Raw genomic sequence first — 19,877 nt, forward strand, 5'->3', positions numbered from 1 at the left:
CAATTGTTTCGGGGCCAACAACGGATCCCCTTCTTCAGATAGTGCAAACAAACAATACACCCATTGTGCACATTAGATATATACTCTATGAGGTGGAGAGCCACCTACGACAATCAAAGCAATAGCCCCTCCCATCATTTCTGCTTCAGATGTAAACAAACAATGCTGCACATCTCAATGCATACAATCAACAGGTGTCATAGCAATGTAGCACCAATGTCAAAAAGGTTATCAATATTTACACCGGCTTCACATGGTCAATATTCCAATTTCCTGCAATATTGTTGCTAGGTGGTTGAAGCCAGAGTAACGCTTACTTACCCCCATGTGTCAATCACTGTCTATCAGGGTGGGAATCCATTCCCATTCAAACCTGATAGGTTCCTGCTTCGCGCCACGGCCGCTGCAGCCGTTACCGAGCGCTTTGCATATTCTCCGTAAGGGAATGCATCACTTCCGCACTGTGTGATGCTCCCATGACGCAGCTTCCACATCGGGTGTTGCCATGGCCGCCACTACGCGTCCCAGACGCAATGCGCCGTCTCCATGGCAACCCAGAGGTCGGCCTATCCCGCGCGCCATGGACGTCACCACGGACGTCACTAGAGGGAAATCCCAGCCCATCCCACAGCGCGAACTCCGTCACACTGTGGGTATGGGCCTGGGAGTCACTGGCCAATCATGGCTCTCTATTGCATGCCAATGCTCCGGGTGCATCGCTGAGGTCACCATGGCAACCAACAGCGTGCACCCCGCAAGCATAGGCTGCTACCTTCGCGCACTAGGAAGGCATGGGGATGCCCTAAAGTATAATTGACACAAAGGGGAAAAGCGCCACTCCATGGCTCCACAGATATACACATTCAAACCATTAAACAGCGCATAGGCTCTGGTGAATTAAACCTTACTGACATACAATTCTGGTCGGCGCCAGACATACATCACTGCAGAAATTAAAGAGGGGGAAGAAGACAGAGAGAAAACGCAGTAAAAAAAGGGGGGGGGGGGGGAAAGGATTAAGGCAAAAGGGCTGGGGGTGGGGTAGGATAGAGGGGGTAGGGGAAAGCGGGAAACGGGGGGGGGGGGGGGGGGGGGAAGAGGGAAAAGAAAGAGGGAAAAGGAGAAAGGGAACAAAGAGAAGTCAAAAGAAGATTGCCAATAACAAGTGACAACAATCCCAAAAATGCTGTGACAGGATTATTGCAGCAAGGGAAATCCCCCTTAATACTCTGTGAGGTGAGACAGTCCCAGCATCGCTCCCACCATGAGTCAGTCATATAGGCAATATCTCATTGACCGGATAGGTCACATCAAGTTAAATTAGAATATACCTAAATTATCTCTCACTCAGGTAACAGTTCAATGAATTGTATTGGTTAAGTCCTCTCGGAGAGACCGTATCTAAAGTATGTATCCAATACGCTTCCCTCTGCAAGAGTAGTTTATCCCGGTCCCCACCTCTTCGAGGTTTTTTAACACAGTCAATGACCAGCCCTTTCAGATCACTAGCACAGTGTCCCATATTGGCAAAGTGAACTGCCACTGGTTTAGTGACGTCCAGGGTTTTACCTTTCTTGAGTGCATCAAGGGCCAAACGGATATCACTCCTATGATGCTGAAACCGCACTTTGAAGGCATTTGTAGTTTTCCCCACGTATGCCAGTCCACAAGGACACCGCAACATATATGTACAGTATTCTGTGTTACAATTATAGTAATCCCTGAGATAGTGTTTCCTCCCGTTCCTAGGATCAGAAAAGTATTTACCAGTGATCAATGAATTACATACATTGCATTTGTAACATTTATAACAGCCCTTTCTGTCTGAAAACGTAAAGGTAGATCTTTCATATTTATGCACTGGATCAGCCTGTACTAAAATCTCCCGCAGGCTTTTACTAGCCCTGTATGAAAATAGGGGGGATTCATGCAAAATTGGATTCAAGGTTACATCAGATTGTAATATGGCTAGGTTTTTACCCACCGATTTTTTGATCACAGTGGCCATCGGGTTGTAGTCATGGACAAATGCTAAGTTATTTTTAGCTGGTTTATCCTCCTTCCCCTCCATAATTTCTTTGGCCCGACAAAGAGCCTCAGTCAGTGTGCCCTCAGGGTATCCTCTTTCGAGAAACCGTTCTTTCATAACCTCTAATTCCCTGGAGGTTAATGCCTTTCAGTTGGAGGTGGACTTATTTCGGTATGAGAGACTGATGAAATTGAAGCAATTTTTCCACAATCGACCGATATCGGGTCAATTATCAGAGCAAAGCACAAAGTTCAAATTAAAGAGTTCGTTTACCCCACCAGGGACATTCCCAAGCATCGAAACCTACATTAAATCGGTCAAATTTGATATACAACGGAATCAACAGATGATACCCACCCGGAATAACTTAACGAGGAGGGAGAGGACATGTCTGCAAGATTTGAAAAATAATGACCGAATCATCATAAAGCCAGCCGATAAAGGCGGAGCAGTGGTCATCATGAATTACCAGGATTACAGCTCAGGAATAAGAGCCATGCTGGCTGACAGTACAAGCTACACCTGCATACAGTCGGACCCAACCCCGAGCACCCTGAGGAAGTTACACGGTTTACTTGATCTGGCGATTGCTAATAGATGGATATCTGATAAAGAATATGAATATCTTCTTCCGAAATTTCCTCAAAGACCTGTGATCTACGGATTGCCTAAGGTCCACAAGGGCACCGCACCACTCAAGTTTCGACCAATTATCTCAGGCACGGATTCGGTTACACAGCCCTTGGCGAGGTTTGTGGACTTTCATCTCCAACCCCTGGTACAGTCGTTGCCGGCATATCTCAAGGATACGGGGCACTTCCTTCAGAGGTTGACAGCCATTGAAGAGGTGAGTGATGAAATGTTATTGTGCACAATGGACATCAGCTCCTTATATACCTCGATCCCCAACAGTGAGGGGCTAAGGGCTGTAGAGCACTTCTTGTCCAAACAGGAGGACAAGTTACTACCCGCAGAGTTTATCCTTGCAGGGCTGGAATTGATCCTCACCGAGAACTGCTTCCGTTTTGAGAGGGACTGGTTTAGACAATGCAGGGGCACGGCCATGGGAAGTTCGGCAGCCCCTGCGTTTGCCAATTTGTTTGTTGGTTATTTGGAGGAAACCAGGGTTGTGGGATCGCCGATGTACCTCGCCCATGTGGTTTTGTGGACGAGGTACATCGACGATGTGTTCATGCTATGGAGGGGAACATCTGATGAACTTGAAGTGTTCATTGGGTTTTTGAACTCATTGTTTGAGGGAATAGTGTTTAATCCTGAAGTGTCAGAAACAAGCGTCCCCTTCTTGGATGTGATGGTCACAAGGAAGGATGGAAGATTGAACACCAGTGTTTATAGGAAACCGACAGACCGGAACACCCTCCTGCATTATGATAGTGCCCATCCAAAACATTTAATCAGTAGCCTTCCAATATCACAATTCCTGAGGGTACTTAGGATTTGCAATGAAAAAGATGAAACCTCCAGGGAATTAGAGGTTATGAAAGAACGGTTTCTCGAAAGAGGATACCCTGAGGGCACACTGACTGAGGCTCTTTGTCGGGCCAAAGAAATTATGGAGGGGAAGGAGGATAAACCAGCTAAAAATAACTTAGCATTTGTCCATGACTACAACCCGATGGCCACTGTGATCAAAAAATCGGTGGGTAAAAACCTAGCCATATTACAATCTGATGTAACCTTGAATCCAATTTTGCATGAATCCCCCCTATTTTCATACAGGGCTAGTAAAAGCCTGCGGGAGATTTTAGTACAGGCTGATCCAGTGCATAAATATGAAAGATCTACCTTTACGTTTTCAGACAGAAAGGGCTGTTATAAATGTTACAAATGCAATGTATGTAATTCATTGATCACTGGTAAATACTTTTCTGATCCTAGGAACGGGAGGAAACACTATCTCAGGGATTACTATAATTGTAACACAGAATACTGTACATATATGTTGCGGTGTCCTTGTGGACTGGCATACGTGGGGAAAACTACAAATGCCTTCAAAGTGCGGTTTCAGCATCATAGGAGTGATATCCGTTTGGCCCTTGATGCACTCAAGAAAGGTAAAACCCTGGACGTCACTAAACCAGTGGCAGTTCACTTTGCCAATATGGGACACTGTGCTAGTGATCTGAAAGGGCTGGTCATTGACTGTGTTAAAAAACCTCGAAGAGGTGGGGACCGGGATAAACTACTCTTGCAGAGGGAAGCGTATTGGATACATACTTTAGATACGGTCTCTCCGAGAGGACTTAACCAATACAATTCATTGAACTGTTACCTGAGTGAGAGATAATTTAGGTATATTCTAATTTAACTTGATGTGACCTATCCGGTCAATGAGATATTGCCTATATGACTGACTCATGGTGGGAGCGATGCTGGGACTGTCTCACCTCACAGAGTATTAAGGGGGATTTCCCTTGCTGCAATAATCCTGTCACAGCATTTTTGGGATTGTTGTCACTTGTTATTGGCAATCTTCTTTTGACTTCTCTTTGTTCCCTTTCTCCTTTTCCCTCTTTCTTTTCCCTCTTCCCCCCCCCCCCCCCCCCCCGTTTCCCGCTTTCCCCTACCCCCTCTATCCTACCCCACCCCCAGCCCTTTTGCCTTAATCCTTTCCCCCCCCCCCCCTTTTTTTACTGCGTTTTCTCTCTGTCTTCTTCCCCCTCTTTAATTTCTGCAGTGATGTATGTCTGGCGCCGACCAGAATTGTATGTCAGTAAGGTTTAATTCACCAGAGCCTATGCGCTGTTTAATGGTTTGAATGTGTATATCTGTGGAGCCATGGAGTGGCGCTTTTCCCCTTTGTGTCAATTATACTTTAGGGCATCCCCATGCCTTCCTAGTGCGCGAAGGTAGCAGCCTATGCTTGCGGGGTGCACGCTGTTGGTTGCCATGGTGACCTCAGCGATGCACCCGGAGCATTGGCATGCAATAGAGAGCCATGATTGGCCAGTGACTCCCAGGCCCATACCCACAGTGTGACGGAGTTCGCGCTGTGGGATGGGCTGGGATTTCCCTCTAGTGACGTCCGTGGTGACGTCCATGGCGCGCGGGATAGGCCGACCTCTGGGTTGCCATGGAGACGGCGCATTGCGTCTGGGACGCGTAGTGGCGGCCATGGCAACACCCGATGTGGAAGCTGCGTCATGGGAGCATCACACAGTGCGGAAGTGATGCATTCCCTTACGGAGAATATGCAAAGCGCTCGGTAACGGCTGCAGCGGCCGTGGCGCGAAGCAGGAACCTATCAGGTTTGAATGGGAATGGATTCCCACCCTGATAGACAGTGATTGACACATGGGGGTAAGTAAGCGTTACTCTGGCTTCAACCACCTAGCAACAATATTGCAGGAAATTGGAATATTGACCATGTGAAGCCGGTGTAAATATTGATAACCTTTTTGACATTGGTGCTACATTGCTATGACACCTGTTGATTGTATGCATTGAGATGTGCAGCATTGTTTGTTTACATCTGAAGCAGAAATGATGGGAGGGGCTATTGCTTTGATTGTCGTAGGTGGCTCTCCACCTCATAGAGTATATATCTAATGTGCACAATGGGTGTATTGTTTGTTTGCACTATCTGAAGAAGGGGATCCGTTGTTGGCCCCGAAACAATTGTCATATCTATGTGCTTATGAAGCAATAAATTGAAGAAATTTTGAATCTTCCAATGGTGTGCTAACCTGGACTTTCCTTGCTTGTTATGACTTTGGATGTTTGGGCTCAGCATCTACAGGTTACAGCACCCACACCAGGGCAAGGTGTGCCACCTCTACACTTCGATTGTATCAGACTATGGGGTTTAGGTCAGAGGAGTTTGAGGACTAAACCAAGCACAGTTATTCTATGATAAACAAAGTCAGGTATTTGGTACATTTGGCAGGGTGGACAGGTGCCAAGTCCTGCTTGAAAATGAAATCCAAAAAGCCCGTCATGCTGCCCCTACTCTTTAAATTCCTTGCAACACCCAGGACATCTCCATCCCTGGAGGCGTTTAAGTCCAAACTGAAAAGCCACCCGTTTAGCATAGCATTTATGAACACTTGACCATTTCCTCTTTAACCACTTGAGGACCAGAGGTTTATACCCCCTTAGTGAGTCATATGCCTATGATAAGGATCAGATTGTGAGCAGCTTCAAGGAACAGTTTTGTACAGCGCTGCGCTAGATCGCAGTGCTGTACACACATTTTTACCATTTTAAGTGTAATTAACAGCCTGCCAGCTAAGATCGCGGGCTAGCAGGCTGATCTCTGTGCGCCGCTGTGTTTACTTCACTGAACACACGATCGATCGCTCGTTCCCTGCAAGTCTCGCCTCCTGCAAGATGACGCCTATTGGCATGGAGGCACTAGGAAGCTACTCTGAGCCTACAGAATCATACACAAGTCTGTATGTGATGCAAAACGTATTGTACAGTTCTGTTACAGTTCCGTATAATGCCTGAAGAAACTTAACATTTTGAAAGCTTGCAATAAACCATGTGCAGTTAGTCATTGAAGGTATCACTGGAATCAACGTTTGTTGGTTTGACGTCTTACTTTCTGCTCCTCAACACCGGACCACACTTGCTGCAAATGGCAGAAGCCCCCTTAATTATAAACATGGGCCACGTGAACTCCCCAAGGGCCTGGTTCACACTGCTGCACATTGCTTTTAGAAAAGGACTCATATAAAAATGCAATCTCAAAATTACAAAAATTTCCTTATAAAAAAACTTTATTGACACATATACAAAAAAGTGTATCCAAAAATAGAAAATATATAGGAGCACAGTTCTTAAATATCAGATAGTGGGTCCTCTTAGAGCCAAAGACAAAAAAGCGATATCTGATTTAGCTTGGTAAACAGTTGCAGTTATAACGGGTATTAGTTTTCAAGGCAACGACACATGTTCGTTTCGGGCTGTGTAAATATGTATATGCCCTTCATCAGGCCAAGATACCCAATTCTGCGTGGCTCGATCAGGCGAGGAAAACCAGATAAGAATCAGAAATATACTGGGGACGCTTGAGCCTACCAGGCGTACAAACAACCTTCCCAACAGCGAAGAAGACGCTAAAACGTGGGAACCCGCGTCTTCTTCGCTGTTGGGAAGGTTGTTTGTACGCCTGGTAGTCTTATCTGGTTTTCCTCGCCTGATTGAGCCACGCAGAATTGGGTATCTTGGCCTGATGAAGGGCATATACATATTTACACAGCCCGAAACGAACATGTGTCGTTGCCTTGAAAACTAATACCCGTTATAACTGCAACTGTTTACCAAGCTAAATCAGATATCGCTTTTTTGTCTTTGGCTCTAAGAGGACCCACTATCTGATATTTAAGAACTGTGCTCCTATATATTTTCTATTTTTGGATACACTTTTTTGTATATGTGTCAATAAAGTTTTTTTATAAGGAAATTTTTGTAATTTTGAGATTGCATTTTTATATGAGTCCTTTTCTAAAAGCAATATACTAGTCACGGTGGGCAAGGTGGATTGCCCCTAAAGAGGACTGTGTTTTGATCCTTCACAACATAAAGGATCTTACCCAATAATATTTTTTCACACTGCTGCACAGCATAGATTAGCAGCATGAAGAACTTCCAAACTGTTGCAGGAGGCAATTTGGACTCCATGAAGGATTATTATTTGAATATCACTTTTTTGACACTGGCATTTAACATAATTTTACTTCAATAAATTCAACTAGGGCTTTAATACAGTAGCCACAAAACTATCCACCATAATGCTAAGTGTTGAACAGTCCATGAAATGTACTTATAAAAGGTTCATCACCTTAAGCAAATGTATGTGGGTACATTCATTATGCTGGCAATACATGATCTGTTTTTGCGGCTCCATTAGCTGCCAGATCGACTCCCGCCGCGTCCCCGCAGGCACCTGCATCGATTCCTGCTCGTCCCCGTGGACGCTTCTTCCGCTCGTTTTCGTTCATCACCTTAAGCAAGTCTATGTGGGTACATTTATTAGTAGAATCTTTATAGTAAAGCCACTGGATATAGTAAAATCAGTCCTCGGATCCCAGCAAATGTGTCTGTATAAACAGAGTATGACCAATTCTGATAGAGTAAACTACTTTTCCTGGTCCCTTGGAGTTTACTATAAAGGAATTCTACTGTAGTAGTGGTTATGTTTTGGCCAGGGCTGTGGAGTCGGAGCAATTTTGGGTGCCTGGAGTCAGGGAAAAAAAAATGCACCGACTCCAAATGAATTTAAACTGTAATTAAAATAGAAAATCTGAGAAATGTTCTATTTCTCAGATAGTCATCTTAAATAATTCAAACATATAGTAATAGCTGCGCTTAGTCCACAAAAATTAAATAAACCAATTAAAATTAGTTACTTCTGCTGCTTCAAGAAAGCAGTCCCCGTATTTTTAAAGTCAAATATACTGATTGTGACTGTACAGTATATATGATGTATACACAGGAATCTCTTATATGTACTAAACAACATCTATGCTGCAAGTATAAATCCTGATGTGTAGCCGTGTCACTAATAGAAATGGTCAATGAGATGGAAATCATTCTGCGTTGATTCTGATTTATGCAAATGTATGCACTCCCTTTGCTCATGAAATCAAATAATTTGATGTTAAAATTTGGTTTGGCGGCTACAAATTAAAGGGTACCTGAGACGGATGAAAAGAAACATTTTATACATACCTGGGGCTTCTTCCAGCCCCATTCAGGCCAATCAGTCCCTCGCTGTCCTCCTCCACCACCTGGCTCTTCTGCTAGGAGTCCCGTTAATTCAGCCAGTCGGCGCAGTCCGGCCACGTGCTGCTCCTACAGCCAGGAGCATTCTGCACCTGCGCAATAGTGCTGCGCAGGTGTAGTATGCTCCCAGCCGTGGAATTTGTGCATGCACACTACGCCAGACTGGCTCAAGTACCTGGACTCATAGCACAAGAACCAAGTGGTGGAGGAGGACAGTGAGGGACTGATTAGCATGAAGGGGGCTGGAGGAAGCCCCAGGTATGTATAAAACTTTAATTTCATCTGTCTCAGGTTTACTTTGTTACACAGTAGTACTATACTCTACATATGCACTCCCCACAGAGCTGCAGGGAATCCACTGAGAATGTTGTGCACATTGAACACAGAGGAGTTGTCTATCACCCATAAACCTGGTTCATGAAGAATGTGTAATAGAGGAAGAATCTCCTAATTCCCCTGCAGAGTACCCACACATCATTCTTACATGTACCCACAGTTACATTGCCTAGTGCCTGGTAGATGTTCTTTGTTCCGGTCTATACCGTTTACAAGTACTCTTACCAAGGACTAGTTTTAGTCTATGACTAAAGGGAATAAATATGGCAGTCTCCATATCCTTCTCACTTCAGTTGTCTTTTTAAATTCCTAAGCATTGGCAGTTAAGAGATACATTTCACGTTAAATACTTTGAATCAACAAAATTGTAATATGCAAATTAGAGTCGTCGGAGGAATCCTAAACTGAGGAGTCAGAGGATTTTTGTGCCGACTCCACAGCCCTGATTTTGGCCGCAGGATATTGCTGGTTACTTTTTCAGCCCTATCCTGTCATAGGACCTCTCTCCATTCTTACACTAACCTTTCCTCTCTCAAAAAGTCTAACAGTAACCACCTACTCCAGTCCTAACCTTCCCCCTCTTGATGCCTAACACTAACCTCCCGCTCACTGTTACCGCTATGAGTTTGCTACAGCCGAAATCAGTACCGAATGGAGCGCTGTCTCTGCCTCTGTCAAATATGAGATCGGCTGCATGAGAGCGCTCAGCTATCATGCTCCAAAATGCCTTCAGCTGGCTGCCCACAGCAACAATGGTTATACTGCGGTCTACAGGTAGCTGAGACGCAATAGGAGTGCCGTGTGTGTCAAAAACTCCTGCTTAACATGTACTGTATGTTCAATGTATATTTACATTAAAGACAGCGGCTAAATGTGGATAAGAGAAAAAAATAAACTAGAAATTTCATCAGTGCTCACATATGGAGTTTTGAGAATGAAGTTTTGCAGAAAGCATCATAAGTCAGCACTGCACTTTGAACTTCTGTCTAGATATTTTCAAGACATGCAATAAGGAGTTTCTAATATTACAGACACACCCAAGTAGACTGAATTCCAAAGACTTCTACTGGGACATCTGATTACTTCCAACTGTGAAAGAGGAGGGGTCGGACATGTCTGAAAGCATCTGCGCCCTCCCAAACATGCATGGAAGATATAACTCTAGGAAAAGCTAACAAACAAGAAATACCCACCAGCAATTATTTCTGCTACAAAGATCAAACAATGTGTGTGTTTATATGCTTTATCAATGGCTGCAGCCCACAACTAGCTTTGTGTGATATTACTCCACTTACAAACATTGCACAAGTGTAAAACCACAATGATGGTCTTAGCCGGTTTTACTAAGTGCAATATTTCACAATGTGTACAAACTGTTCCTCAGCCATCCACCACATAATACACATCACTGACAATCCAGCAAGACGGCAGAAAAGTAAAGAGAAAAAAAAAAAAAAAAAAAAAACAGACATTTTAGTGGCTTACACTGTTAAGTTTTATATCCCTTTGTTAAAATGAAAATTTATTACAAACATGGGGACTGGCAAAATTCCCACCGATAAAAAGTTGAGCCCCAGTTCACATTTAAGGAAAAAAAAAAAAAAAAAAAACACTCAATGGGACTGTGGGCACTGCTCACTGTAGTGTTCAGATTCAGCATCTCAAGTAAGCATTGAGGCTGGGTTAAAGAGGATCTGTAACATCAAAAGATCCCCTGGGGGGTACTCACCTCGGGTGGGGGAAGCCTCCGGATCCTGAGGCTTCCCACACCGTCCTCTGTCCCACGGGGGTCTCGCTGCAGCCCCCCGTGAAAGATGACGTCAATATTTACCTTCCCGGCTCCTGCGCAGGCGCTCTGACGGCTGTTGGCTCCGAACTACATGGAAATACCCGATCGCTGTCGGGTCTGCTCTACTAGAGCGGACCCGACTGAGTCGGGTATTTCTGTGTAGTTCGGAGCGGAAAGCAGCCACAGCGCCCCCGCTGGAGCCAGCAAAGGTAAATATTGATTTTACAGTCGGGTCTGTCGCCGGCTGTTCGGAGGGCTGCAGCGAGACCCCCGTGGGACAGAGGACGGCGTGGGAAGCCTCATTAGGATCCGGAGGCTTCCCCTACCCGAGGTGAGTACCCCCCAGGGGATGTTTTTGAGGTTACAGAGTCTCTTGCTGGGGATACACGGTACGTTTCTGTACCGTGTATCGACCAGTTGATCTGGCCAGCTGTTAATATCAAGCCGCTCGATTCCCGCCTGCGGACAATGGCAGGGAATCGAGCGGCTGATAAGGAAGCGCTGGCGGGGACGAGCGGCAATCGATCCGCGCGCACACGGCTGGGGTCGATCCGGCGGCTAATCGAGCCGCCGGTCGACCCGTCTATGTCTGGCATTAGGCTCAGTTGATACCAGTGCAGTGTCTGCTCCAATGGCCCATTGTGGCCCGTTTGGAGTCCAGCACAGATGTGTTTCCACCAAAGGATTCTATGGGAAACATCTACTTGTCTGGAAAGAATTATTTTTTTTTGTTATGGTATCTGTTACTGTCCATTTTCCAATATGGCCTGGGGTGGCAAACTCCTACAAAAAAAAGACCAAAAAAAAAGTTTTCTAGTGACCATTTTAGATTGCCAGGTTCATCTTACCTCCTTAGCAGTAACCCAGAGTTAGGCTCAGGACAGAAAATGACAGCTCAGAGCAGTAACCCCTAACTGGATCCATGGGATGCGTGTAATGTGCAGGGCTGCCGCAGGTCTATCTGTACGATTTGTAGCATGTATGTCAAACTCTGGCCCGTGAGCCAAATCTGGCCCTCAGAGCCATTAAATTTGACCCCCCCCCTCCCAAATGGTTTACCCACTTTGCATTATATTTGGCCCACTTTAGACCACCAGGGAAGCCAAATGGGGGAGGTAGTGGGACAGCACTAAACACTAGAGGAACTGTATACGTGAGGGTGGGGGCCTCTAGACACCAGGGAACTGAATAGGACAGGGAGGGAGGACCAACTAGACACCAGGGAACTGTATGGGGAGGAAGGAGAACCATTAGACACCAGGGAACTGAAATTTATAAGAGGATTTATAAGAGGAAGGTGGCCAGTAGACATTGAGGACGGCACGTGACTAAGTCCCAGTGTTCAATTTCGGCCCACTTTGTATTTGAGTTTGACAAACCTGAATTCTAGGGTCTAAAAGCGTGTAGGGGGTGGGGGAAAAAAAAAAAAAAAAAGCACCACTTTCAAACCCTAAAATCCAGAAATAACCATAATGCCAGGGAGGTTAGAGTTGCTTGAATGTGGATAAACCAAAAAAAAAAAAAAAAAAAAAAAAGTCTTCTACAATCCAAGCAGTACAAAGTTAATATTGGTGCAATTAACAGATCGATTTCCTGTTGGAACTTGACCTAATGTGGGGTAGGGCAAGGTGAGAGACCAGTGACAAGATAGTTATGAGGGAGGCATCGATCACTTTCCTGACGCACTAGTGTAACAAGCAGGATAAGTGCACAAGCCAGGGGGTGGAAGCACAACCTTTATAGGAAATCTATAGTAAAGCAGAGGGCCTACTGCACAAACACTGGCATATCTCTCACCAGCAGAGAACAAATCTAGGAAAAAATGTTTTGTAAGATGACTGAAGCTCAGAGTAAAAGGGCGTGATTGTTTTCACTCCCTGGACATTCCTGTTCCATTAGCTTGACCATGCTGTAATGCTGGGAACACATGGGTCATTTCTGCCGTGCGTTTCTGCTCTTTATTCTGCAGTCGACTCCCTTATCTTCTGCTCGTTTTTCTCATCTTTTTCCATTCACTTGTATCAGAAATGGAGCGGCAAAAGAATCGGAAGGGAGATCGGACATCAAACCATCGAATCACCTAAAACACTAACAGTTTATTCCCAGCATAACCCATAAATGCAATCTAAAACAACTGCTGGCTACAGCTGAGAACACTGAGGCATACATTACTGCATACCTGCCTTTTCTCTGCATAAAAAAAAAAAAAATATTTACTCAGATAAAATTTTTTCACCAACACAAAAGTCAGTACACACGTGCAGGGACCACCAACGAGTATTTGTACCCCCCCGCCACTGCGTTCCCCCCCCCCCCCAGCTCTCCATGCCACGGCACCTATCCTGGCTACCCACGCTGCAGCCACCTACTACTGGCTACACCTATCCCTGGCTACCCGTGCTGCGGCCACCTACTACTGGCAACACCTATCCCTGGCTACCCGTGCTGCGGCCACCTACTGCTGGCTACACCTATCCCTGGCTACGCATGCTGCGGCCACCTACTGCTGGCTACACCTATCCCTGGCTACCCGTGCTGCGGCCACCTACTACTGGCTACACCTATCCCTGGCTACCCGTGCTGCGGCCACCTACTACTGGCAACACCTATCCCTGGCTACGCATGCTGCGGCCACCTACTGCTGGCTACACCTATCCCTGGCTACGCATGCTGCGGCCACCTACTGCTGGCTACACCTATCCCTGGCTACGCATGCTGCGGCCACCTACTGCTGGCTACACCTATCCCTGGCTACGCATGCTGCGGCCACCTACTGCTGGCTACACCTATCCCTGGCTACGCATGCTGCGGCCACCTACTGCTGGCTACACCTATCCCTGGCTACGCATGCTGCGGCCACCTACTGCTGGCTACACCTATCCCTGGCTACGCATGCTGCGGCCACCTACTGCTGGCTACACCTATCCCTGGCTACGCATGCTGTGGCCACCTACTACTGGCTACACCTATCTCTAACGGCACCAGGACTTTTGCAGGAGCAGGGTGAGCCTTTTTACAGTTTTAACCGGCATGCCAAATCTTCCATCGGCTTAATCAGATGCATGCCGATGGAGGGGGGGCACCCCACACTGGGGTGAGGGGCACATTAATGTAAGTGGGGGTTCCAGGTCCAAAACATTGTAATACTGTATTTGTTTTTTTTTAGACATACTGTGAAATTTCATACCTTTGCAACTCGCACACAATACAGTGTGAGGACACCAAATACTGTAAAAAAAAGTTGAAAAGGACATGACCTATTTAGCAACTTTGCATGGTATTTGGAAACACCCACTTACAACACTACAGTAGTGATTAAAAAGATTCAATTAACCCCAACAGTCACACCTCTCACTAAATGGAGACACTGTCAGAAGGTGCATTATTATTATTTAAGGATGTCATTTGTGGCCCAGTATTAGCATGGCTTGTGTCACATGTAGACTGGGCTGTACTCGTGTTTAACTTACTTATTGCAAAGGTTATTAACAAGCAAGATTACTTTAGACTCATGGCCCATACTCACGGGCTACAAATGTCGCCCGTGAGTATGAGCCGTTGCACGGGCGCGCACCCCGAACCATCGCTCGTCGCTGCTGTCGCCAGGCGATTGGCGCGGTCAATCGCCCGTCGACAGTTGCCGCCGCATCTCCGCCGCAACTGTCGCTAGTCCGCGTGGGTATGCGGACTAGCGACAGCAACACCCAGGGAATATCATCAACTTCCGGCGGGGAGAGGAACAACATTGACAGCTTCCGCCGCATTAGTTGCCAGGTCCCTCCGCCGTGTGTATGCGGAGGGACCTGGCGACGAGCTGTCGCCAGCCTGTCGCGCACACGCTCACGTGCTGGCGACAGGCCACTTATGCAGCCCGTGAGTATGGGCCATTAGTGTACCCAAACCCCCCCCACCCCTGCGCGAGCACATCATCCTCCACCAGCTCTGCATCTCCCAAAAGACAGTCAATAAGCCTTTGCACAGTAGCACAGAACCGATAGGGTTTAGCTTTTTCTGCCAAAGCGGGTCCATGGCCATGCTACTGCAACATGCCTGAGCTATATGCGCATGCACAGTAGCACAGACTCCATCGCAGTTGGGATTTTCCCATAAACCCCAAGCAGGTCTGTGCTACTGCGCAGTCACAGTGAAGCCACAAGCTTTGGGGGTCTCGGCACTGGAACAGCCTGGCGGAGGATGTATTAAACTGTTACTATGTGTAGTACTGACACATGAAAACACGCAGCACAGAATGAAAGGGAAGTACTATCAGAAGCTTCAATTAACCATTATCCTGTCAATGCCTACTAAGATCAGATAATGAGTAAAGGAGGATGGGATGTATGTCATTCAACAGAGAAAGGATATGCTTCATCCAGGCAGGGCTGAGGAGTCGGTACAAAAATCTTCCGACTCCAACTCCTCGGTTTATGAAACCATGACTCCAACTCCGGGTACCCAAAATGGCTCTGACTCCTCGACTCCGACTCCTTAGTCTAATACTTAACAGGGCTGTGAACTTTGTACAAAAAAAAAAAAAAAAAAAAAAAAATCATCCGACTCCTGACTCAGTTTATGAAATCAACGACTTCAACTCCGGGTGCCCAAAATTGCCCCGACTCCACAGCCCTGCATCCAGGTAAGCTATATTCATCCAACCAAATAGTAGGATCAGAGCAGATTTACAATATGAAATACCATCACAATATTAAATGCGTAAAGTATAGATTGCACAAACCATCTCCCTCTATATGTGTGTATTATCACCTTTGCAGTCCATTCAGAACGCGTACATATGTAATAGCCGCTGGGAGACTTGGGCGCAGGATACAGCCGGTATATGGCTTGTCCTGCTGCTGCACAAGTCCCGGTGGCGTTAATTACTATTCCCCCTCCAGGTCCACGTGGATAGTGGGGAATGATATAATTTGGCTTCCAGCTATTGCTGGAGGCCGAATTATATTGTTTTAAAATGTAACTTCTGCTCAGTCTTCTGACGGCGCCGAAGTTACTCACTGTGCGCCCAAACCTCCAGCTCTGTGATTACAGCGGTCGCTCCAGCACTCCTTTAGTATAGTGTACTGGTTAAAATGAGCCTGAACTCTTGCACAGGACAGAAGGAAAACAGAGAACTGTAGTTCAGAATCTACCTAGAGAAACTACAAAATACTGTATGTTCAGTCTGTTTGCTGTTACAGGAGCACAGTAACTAAGCTTTTGGCATTATTCCCTAGCAGTACTAGAGTCCCAGGTTCAGCTTTGTCCAAGGCACTGAGTGAAGTTTGAACACAACCCACATGATGCACGAGTTTGTTTCAATTACTTCGGTTTTCTCCTGCACCCTAAAAACATAGGTTTAATGAAACCGACACTAATGTGCTTTCAACCACGTTCTGAGCTATGAATTAGAGTATGTTTACAGTAGGGAATACATGGTAAGCTCCACTGGGAAACAGACAATTAACCATGCACTAAGATGATATCAGCGCTAAATAAAATGAATAATTCTGCAAATATTTGGCAAATCTGAGTAAAAGTGCCCACAAACTGTCCAATGTTCAGCAAAGAATCGCCCAATCTGATAAATGCAATCGGATTACCACAAAATAAGGAGCTAGTCTAGTTGAGGGGACCCGGCGAGAAACTCAATCGACACCAGCAACCTTTGAAAGTTGTATATTGGGTGCTAGTATGGTTGAGGTGAGCCAGCAAGAATGTTCATAGATAGGGAAACTCCGCTAACGATTAATCCAATGGCACCCTCTCAAACTGAGCGGTTTCTGTAAGTTTGTAGTAATAATATGCCCACAGTATTCGGACAATTAGAATACTTCAAGTTGTAGATGTTGCTGTGAGTGGAGAACTGTTCCCTTTCACACTGGCTCACCTCAATGATACCAGCTCCAAAAATTAAACTATTAGTGGACACAAAAAAGTGCACACTAATACAATCTTACCACTTCTTTGTAATATGAGAGACCTAAAGTATTAATTCAAAGTATACACAGACTACCCTTCATCCAAATTGAGTTGGTAAGATTGTTCACTCAAGACTATTAGTAGTGGGCACATTCATATTACACAAATCAGTGTACAGCCACCTTCAGTCAACCTAGCCTAGAGGGCACTAGTCTACTTCCCCAACCCTGTCCTCAAGGCCCACCAACAATACATGTTTTACAGGAAACCACACACAATCACAGGTGAGGCAATTAGTATTGCAGCAGAGCTGATTAACTTCTGTGGATTTCCACAAAACATGCACTGTTGGAGGGCCTTGAAGACAGGGTTGGGTAATACTGCTTTAGGGCTCAGACACTAAGCACTTTTCTGAGCGCTTTTTGGCCTCCAGAGCTTCCTGAGAGCTTTATTAAAAAAATTCTCCCATTGAATTAATTTATTAAAATCACAGTAAAACGACAAAAAAAATGTGCACAATTTTACCATGATCACGATGTTCCCATGATTTTAATGTAAGTCAATGGGAGCACTTTTTTAAAAAAGCTCTCAGAAAAGGACTTTTAAAGAACAGTTCTATCATAGCACCCTTTTACAGTAAAGAGTTGTGATTGGCTAAATAGTGTGGGCCTAGTTACTAAAGCCTATAGAAAACTTAGCAGTTCAAGAGGGTGCCCTCCAATCAATCACAATAGCAGATTTTCCCCATGAGGTTTCCTGAGGGTGCCCTAAAATCTAGCACCACCTTGAGTTTCTGTGACAAAGTAGGCTTCAACAGAATAACCAAGTAACTTTGGGTACACTGCGGTCTCAGGGCAGAGAAAGTCATCACCCCTTTCATACTGCTGTGCCATCTCCTTCAAGGTGGCCCACACATGATACAATAAAATTATCCAATTTTAAAGCAGTTTGATAAAAACAGTTTTATTGTTTTCAAGAAATCTAATCAAACCCCCCCCCCCCCCCCCCCCCAGTAAATCAGAAGTTGTGGATTTTACTGATCATTTTTTACAAAAATGGAATAGTGTAGGGTAGGTTACCAATTTCTTCAATGTGTGTAGACACAAGCAATTTCTTCAGAGTCTGCAACCTTTTTTCATAATTAGGGAAAAATTGATGAAATTTGTCTGGTACATAGATTAGATTTTTTTAAAATGTTACAATCAAGTAGAACTGATTGTAATTCTTGAAAGAAATGTAAAAAAACCCCTGTATGGTATGTGTGGCCAGCTTCAGAATGAGATGACAGGGTACACTGCACGGGCAGCATCCTGGCACAGTGTGAGCTGTCACCCAGCAGCAGCTGCAGGCAGGGAAGTCACCAGTTGCCGGACAAGCAGCAGAAAGTCGGAGCGGGGAGACTACTTGGCAGGGCTGTCACCTGACCCGGCACCTCACTCACCTTTGACAGGACCCCGCACAGCTCCACGGGCGGCCCGGACTCCGTCTCCAGGTCTTCCTCTGAGCCCGAGGAGTTCCAGCTCTGGTTATCCGACATGAGCGGGAGCCCGAGACTCCGCTGGCCGCCTCCCGACACGACGTGACGCGCTGCTTTCCCCGAGAAGCCGGGCTGCTGCCGGTGCTGTCCGCTGCTCGGAGCCCACCCCACTCGCGAAGGACCCGGATGTAAATACACAGACGGCGGATCACAGCGGCTGACTGCCCAACTCACAGAGCCGCCATCTTCCTTCATTGACGTCAGAGTCCAGAATGAAGGCGGGGAGGCTGCGCTGACATCTTTGGATAGAACCACGCCCATCTTTTTTTGCCCGCCCTCTCAGTCACGCTGAATTATAGTAGGTGTGACACATGGCAGCTCCGCCTTTTTGTTTGCGTTGCGCTCTGAGAAGCGGGCGGCCATGCTGAGTAATGGCAAGATGCCCAGTGTGCAGTAGAAAGGAAACCTGAATTGAGTGAGGGTGAAAAAAAAGTCATAAAGTGCTATACACACAAATCCAATTTTAAAGGACATTCGAAGCGAAAATAAACTAATAAAACAAATGAATGTATCTATCTCCCATCTCCTAAAAATGACTTTTTAAGATATTCCAGTTTCATTTTATGTTTAAATCTACTTTTTAAGTTTTAACTGTTTTATTGTTTTTGCTCAATGGCACATTCATTGAAATATGCCAGAGCTAAAATCTATGAACTATTGATCGTTTTATCTCTTTCCTGCTCTCAGACGCCATTTTCTGCTAGGAAAATGTTTTATAGTTGGAATTTCTTATCAGTGAGGGTCACACTGTAGTCGCTTCCTGTGTGAGTCAGGACTAAGTCAGTCACTTACATACCTGACTTTAACTCTTTCAGGCAGAGAAAGAAAAAAAGGAACACGGCATAGTTGTTAGTGTTTGTGGCACTATACTTACCCATGTCTATCTCATCATGTCACATGTCACTTCAGGTATCCTTTAATCTGCAGACAACTGGCCAATTTTACCACTGCCATGTAGTATGAGGGCTCACAGATTTTGAATACCATGAACAGTGGAGGAATGCTTTCATGCTACATGGAAGTCAGGGGCGTAGCAATAGGGGGTGCAGCGGTAGCGACCGCATCAGGGCCCTTGGGCCAGAGGGGCCCCGAAGGGCCCTCCCTCAACTACAGTATTAGCTTTCTATTGGTCCTGTGCTCATAATAATCACTTCTATAGATACTTTGAATAGTGGTAATCATTAACAAACTGTTTCCCATCCCCTTCTTGCACCTCTGACACTGTAGTTGCCATTGGCAGGTTTTGGTGCACCGTATCAATTGTTATGTATAGAGTGCTTGGGGGGGGGGCCCATTGTAAAACTTGCATCGGGGCCCACAGCTCCTTAGCTACGCCACTGATGGAAGTGGAAAAATTGTCCAGTCATCTGCAGATAAAAATTGGATATGAGTACAGACCTTTACAAGAGCATCTCCACAGAGTGAGTCACAAGTCACATTTTAGCTAAATAAAAAAAGAAAAACAAATCCAGGGAAATAAATGCATAGTGTCACCACACTATTCTAAAGTGAAATAAACT

General features: G+C 45.6%; 1 protein-coding gene across 1 annotated transcript in view; it reads right to left on the minus strand.

Annotated features, from left to right (window-relative positions):
• Positions 1-18,614, minus strand: part of CERT1 (ceramide transporter 1) — a 158,162-nt gene extending 139,548 nt beyond the window's left edge. Inside the window, 1 exon segment of the mRNA XM_068248716.1 lies at positions 18,262-18,614. Within this exon segment, the coding sequence (XP_068104817.1) occupies positions 18,262-18,552 (291 nt within the window). The 5' untranslated portion in view covers positions 18,553-18,614.
• Positions 18,615-19,877: the final 1,263 nt, after the last annotated feature.

The sequence above is a fragment of the Hyperolius riggenbachi genome, chromosome 1 (assembly GCF_040937935.1).
Source record: "Hyperolius riggenbachi isolate aHypRig1 chromosome 1, aHypRig1.pri, whole genome shotgun sequence".
Lineage (NCBI taxonomy): Eukaryota > Metazoa > Chordata > Amphibia > Anura > Hyperoliidae > Hyperolius > Hyperolius riggenbachi.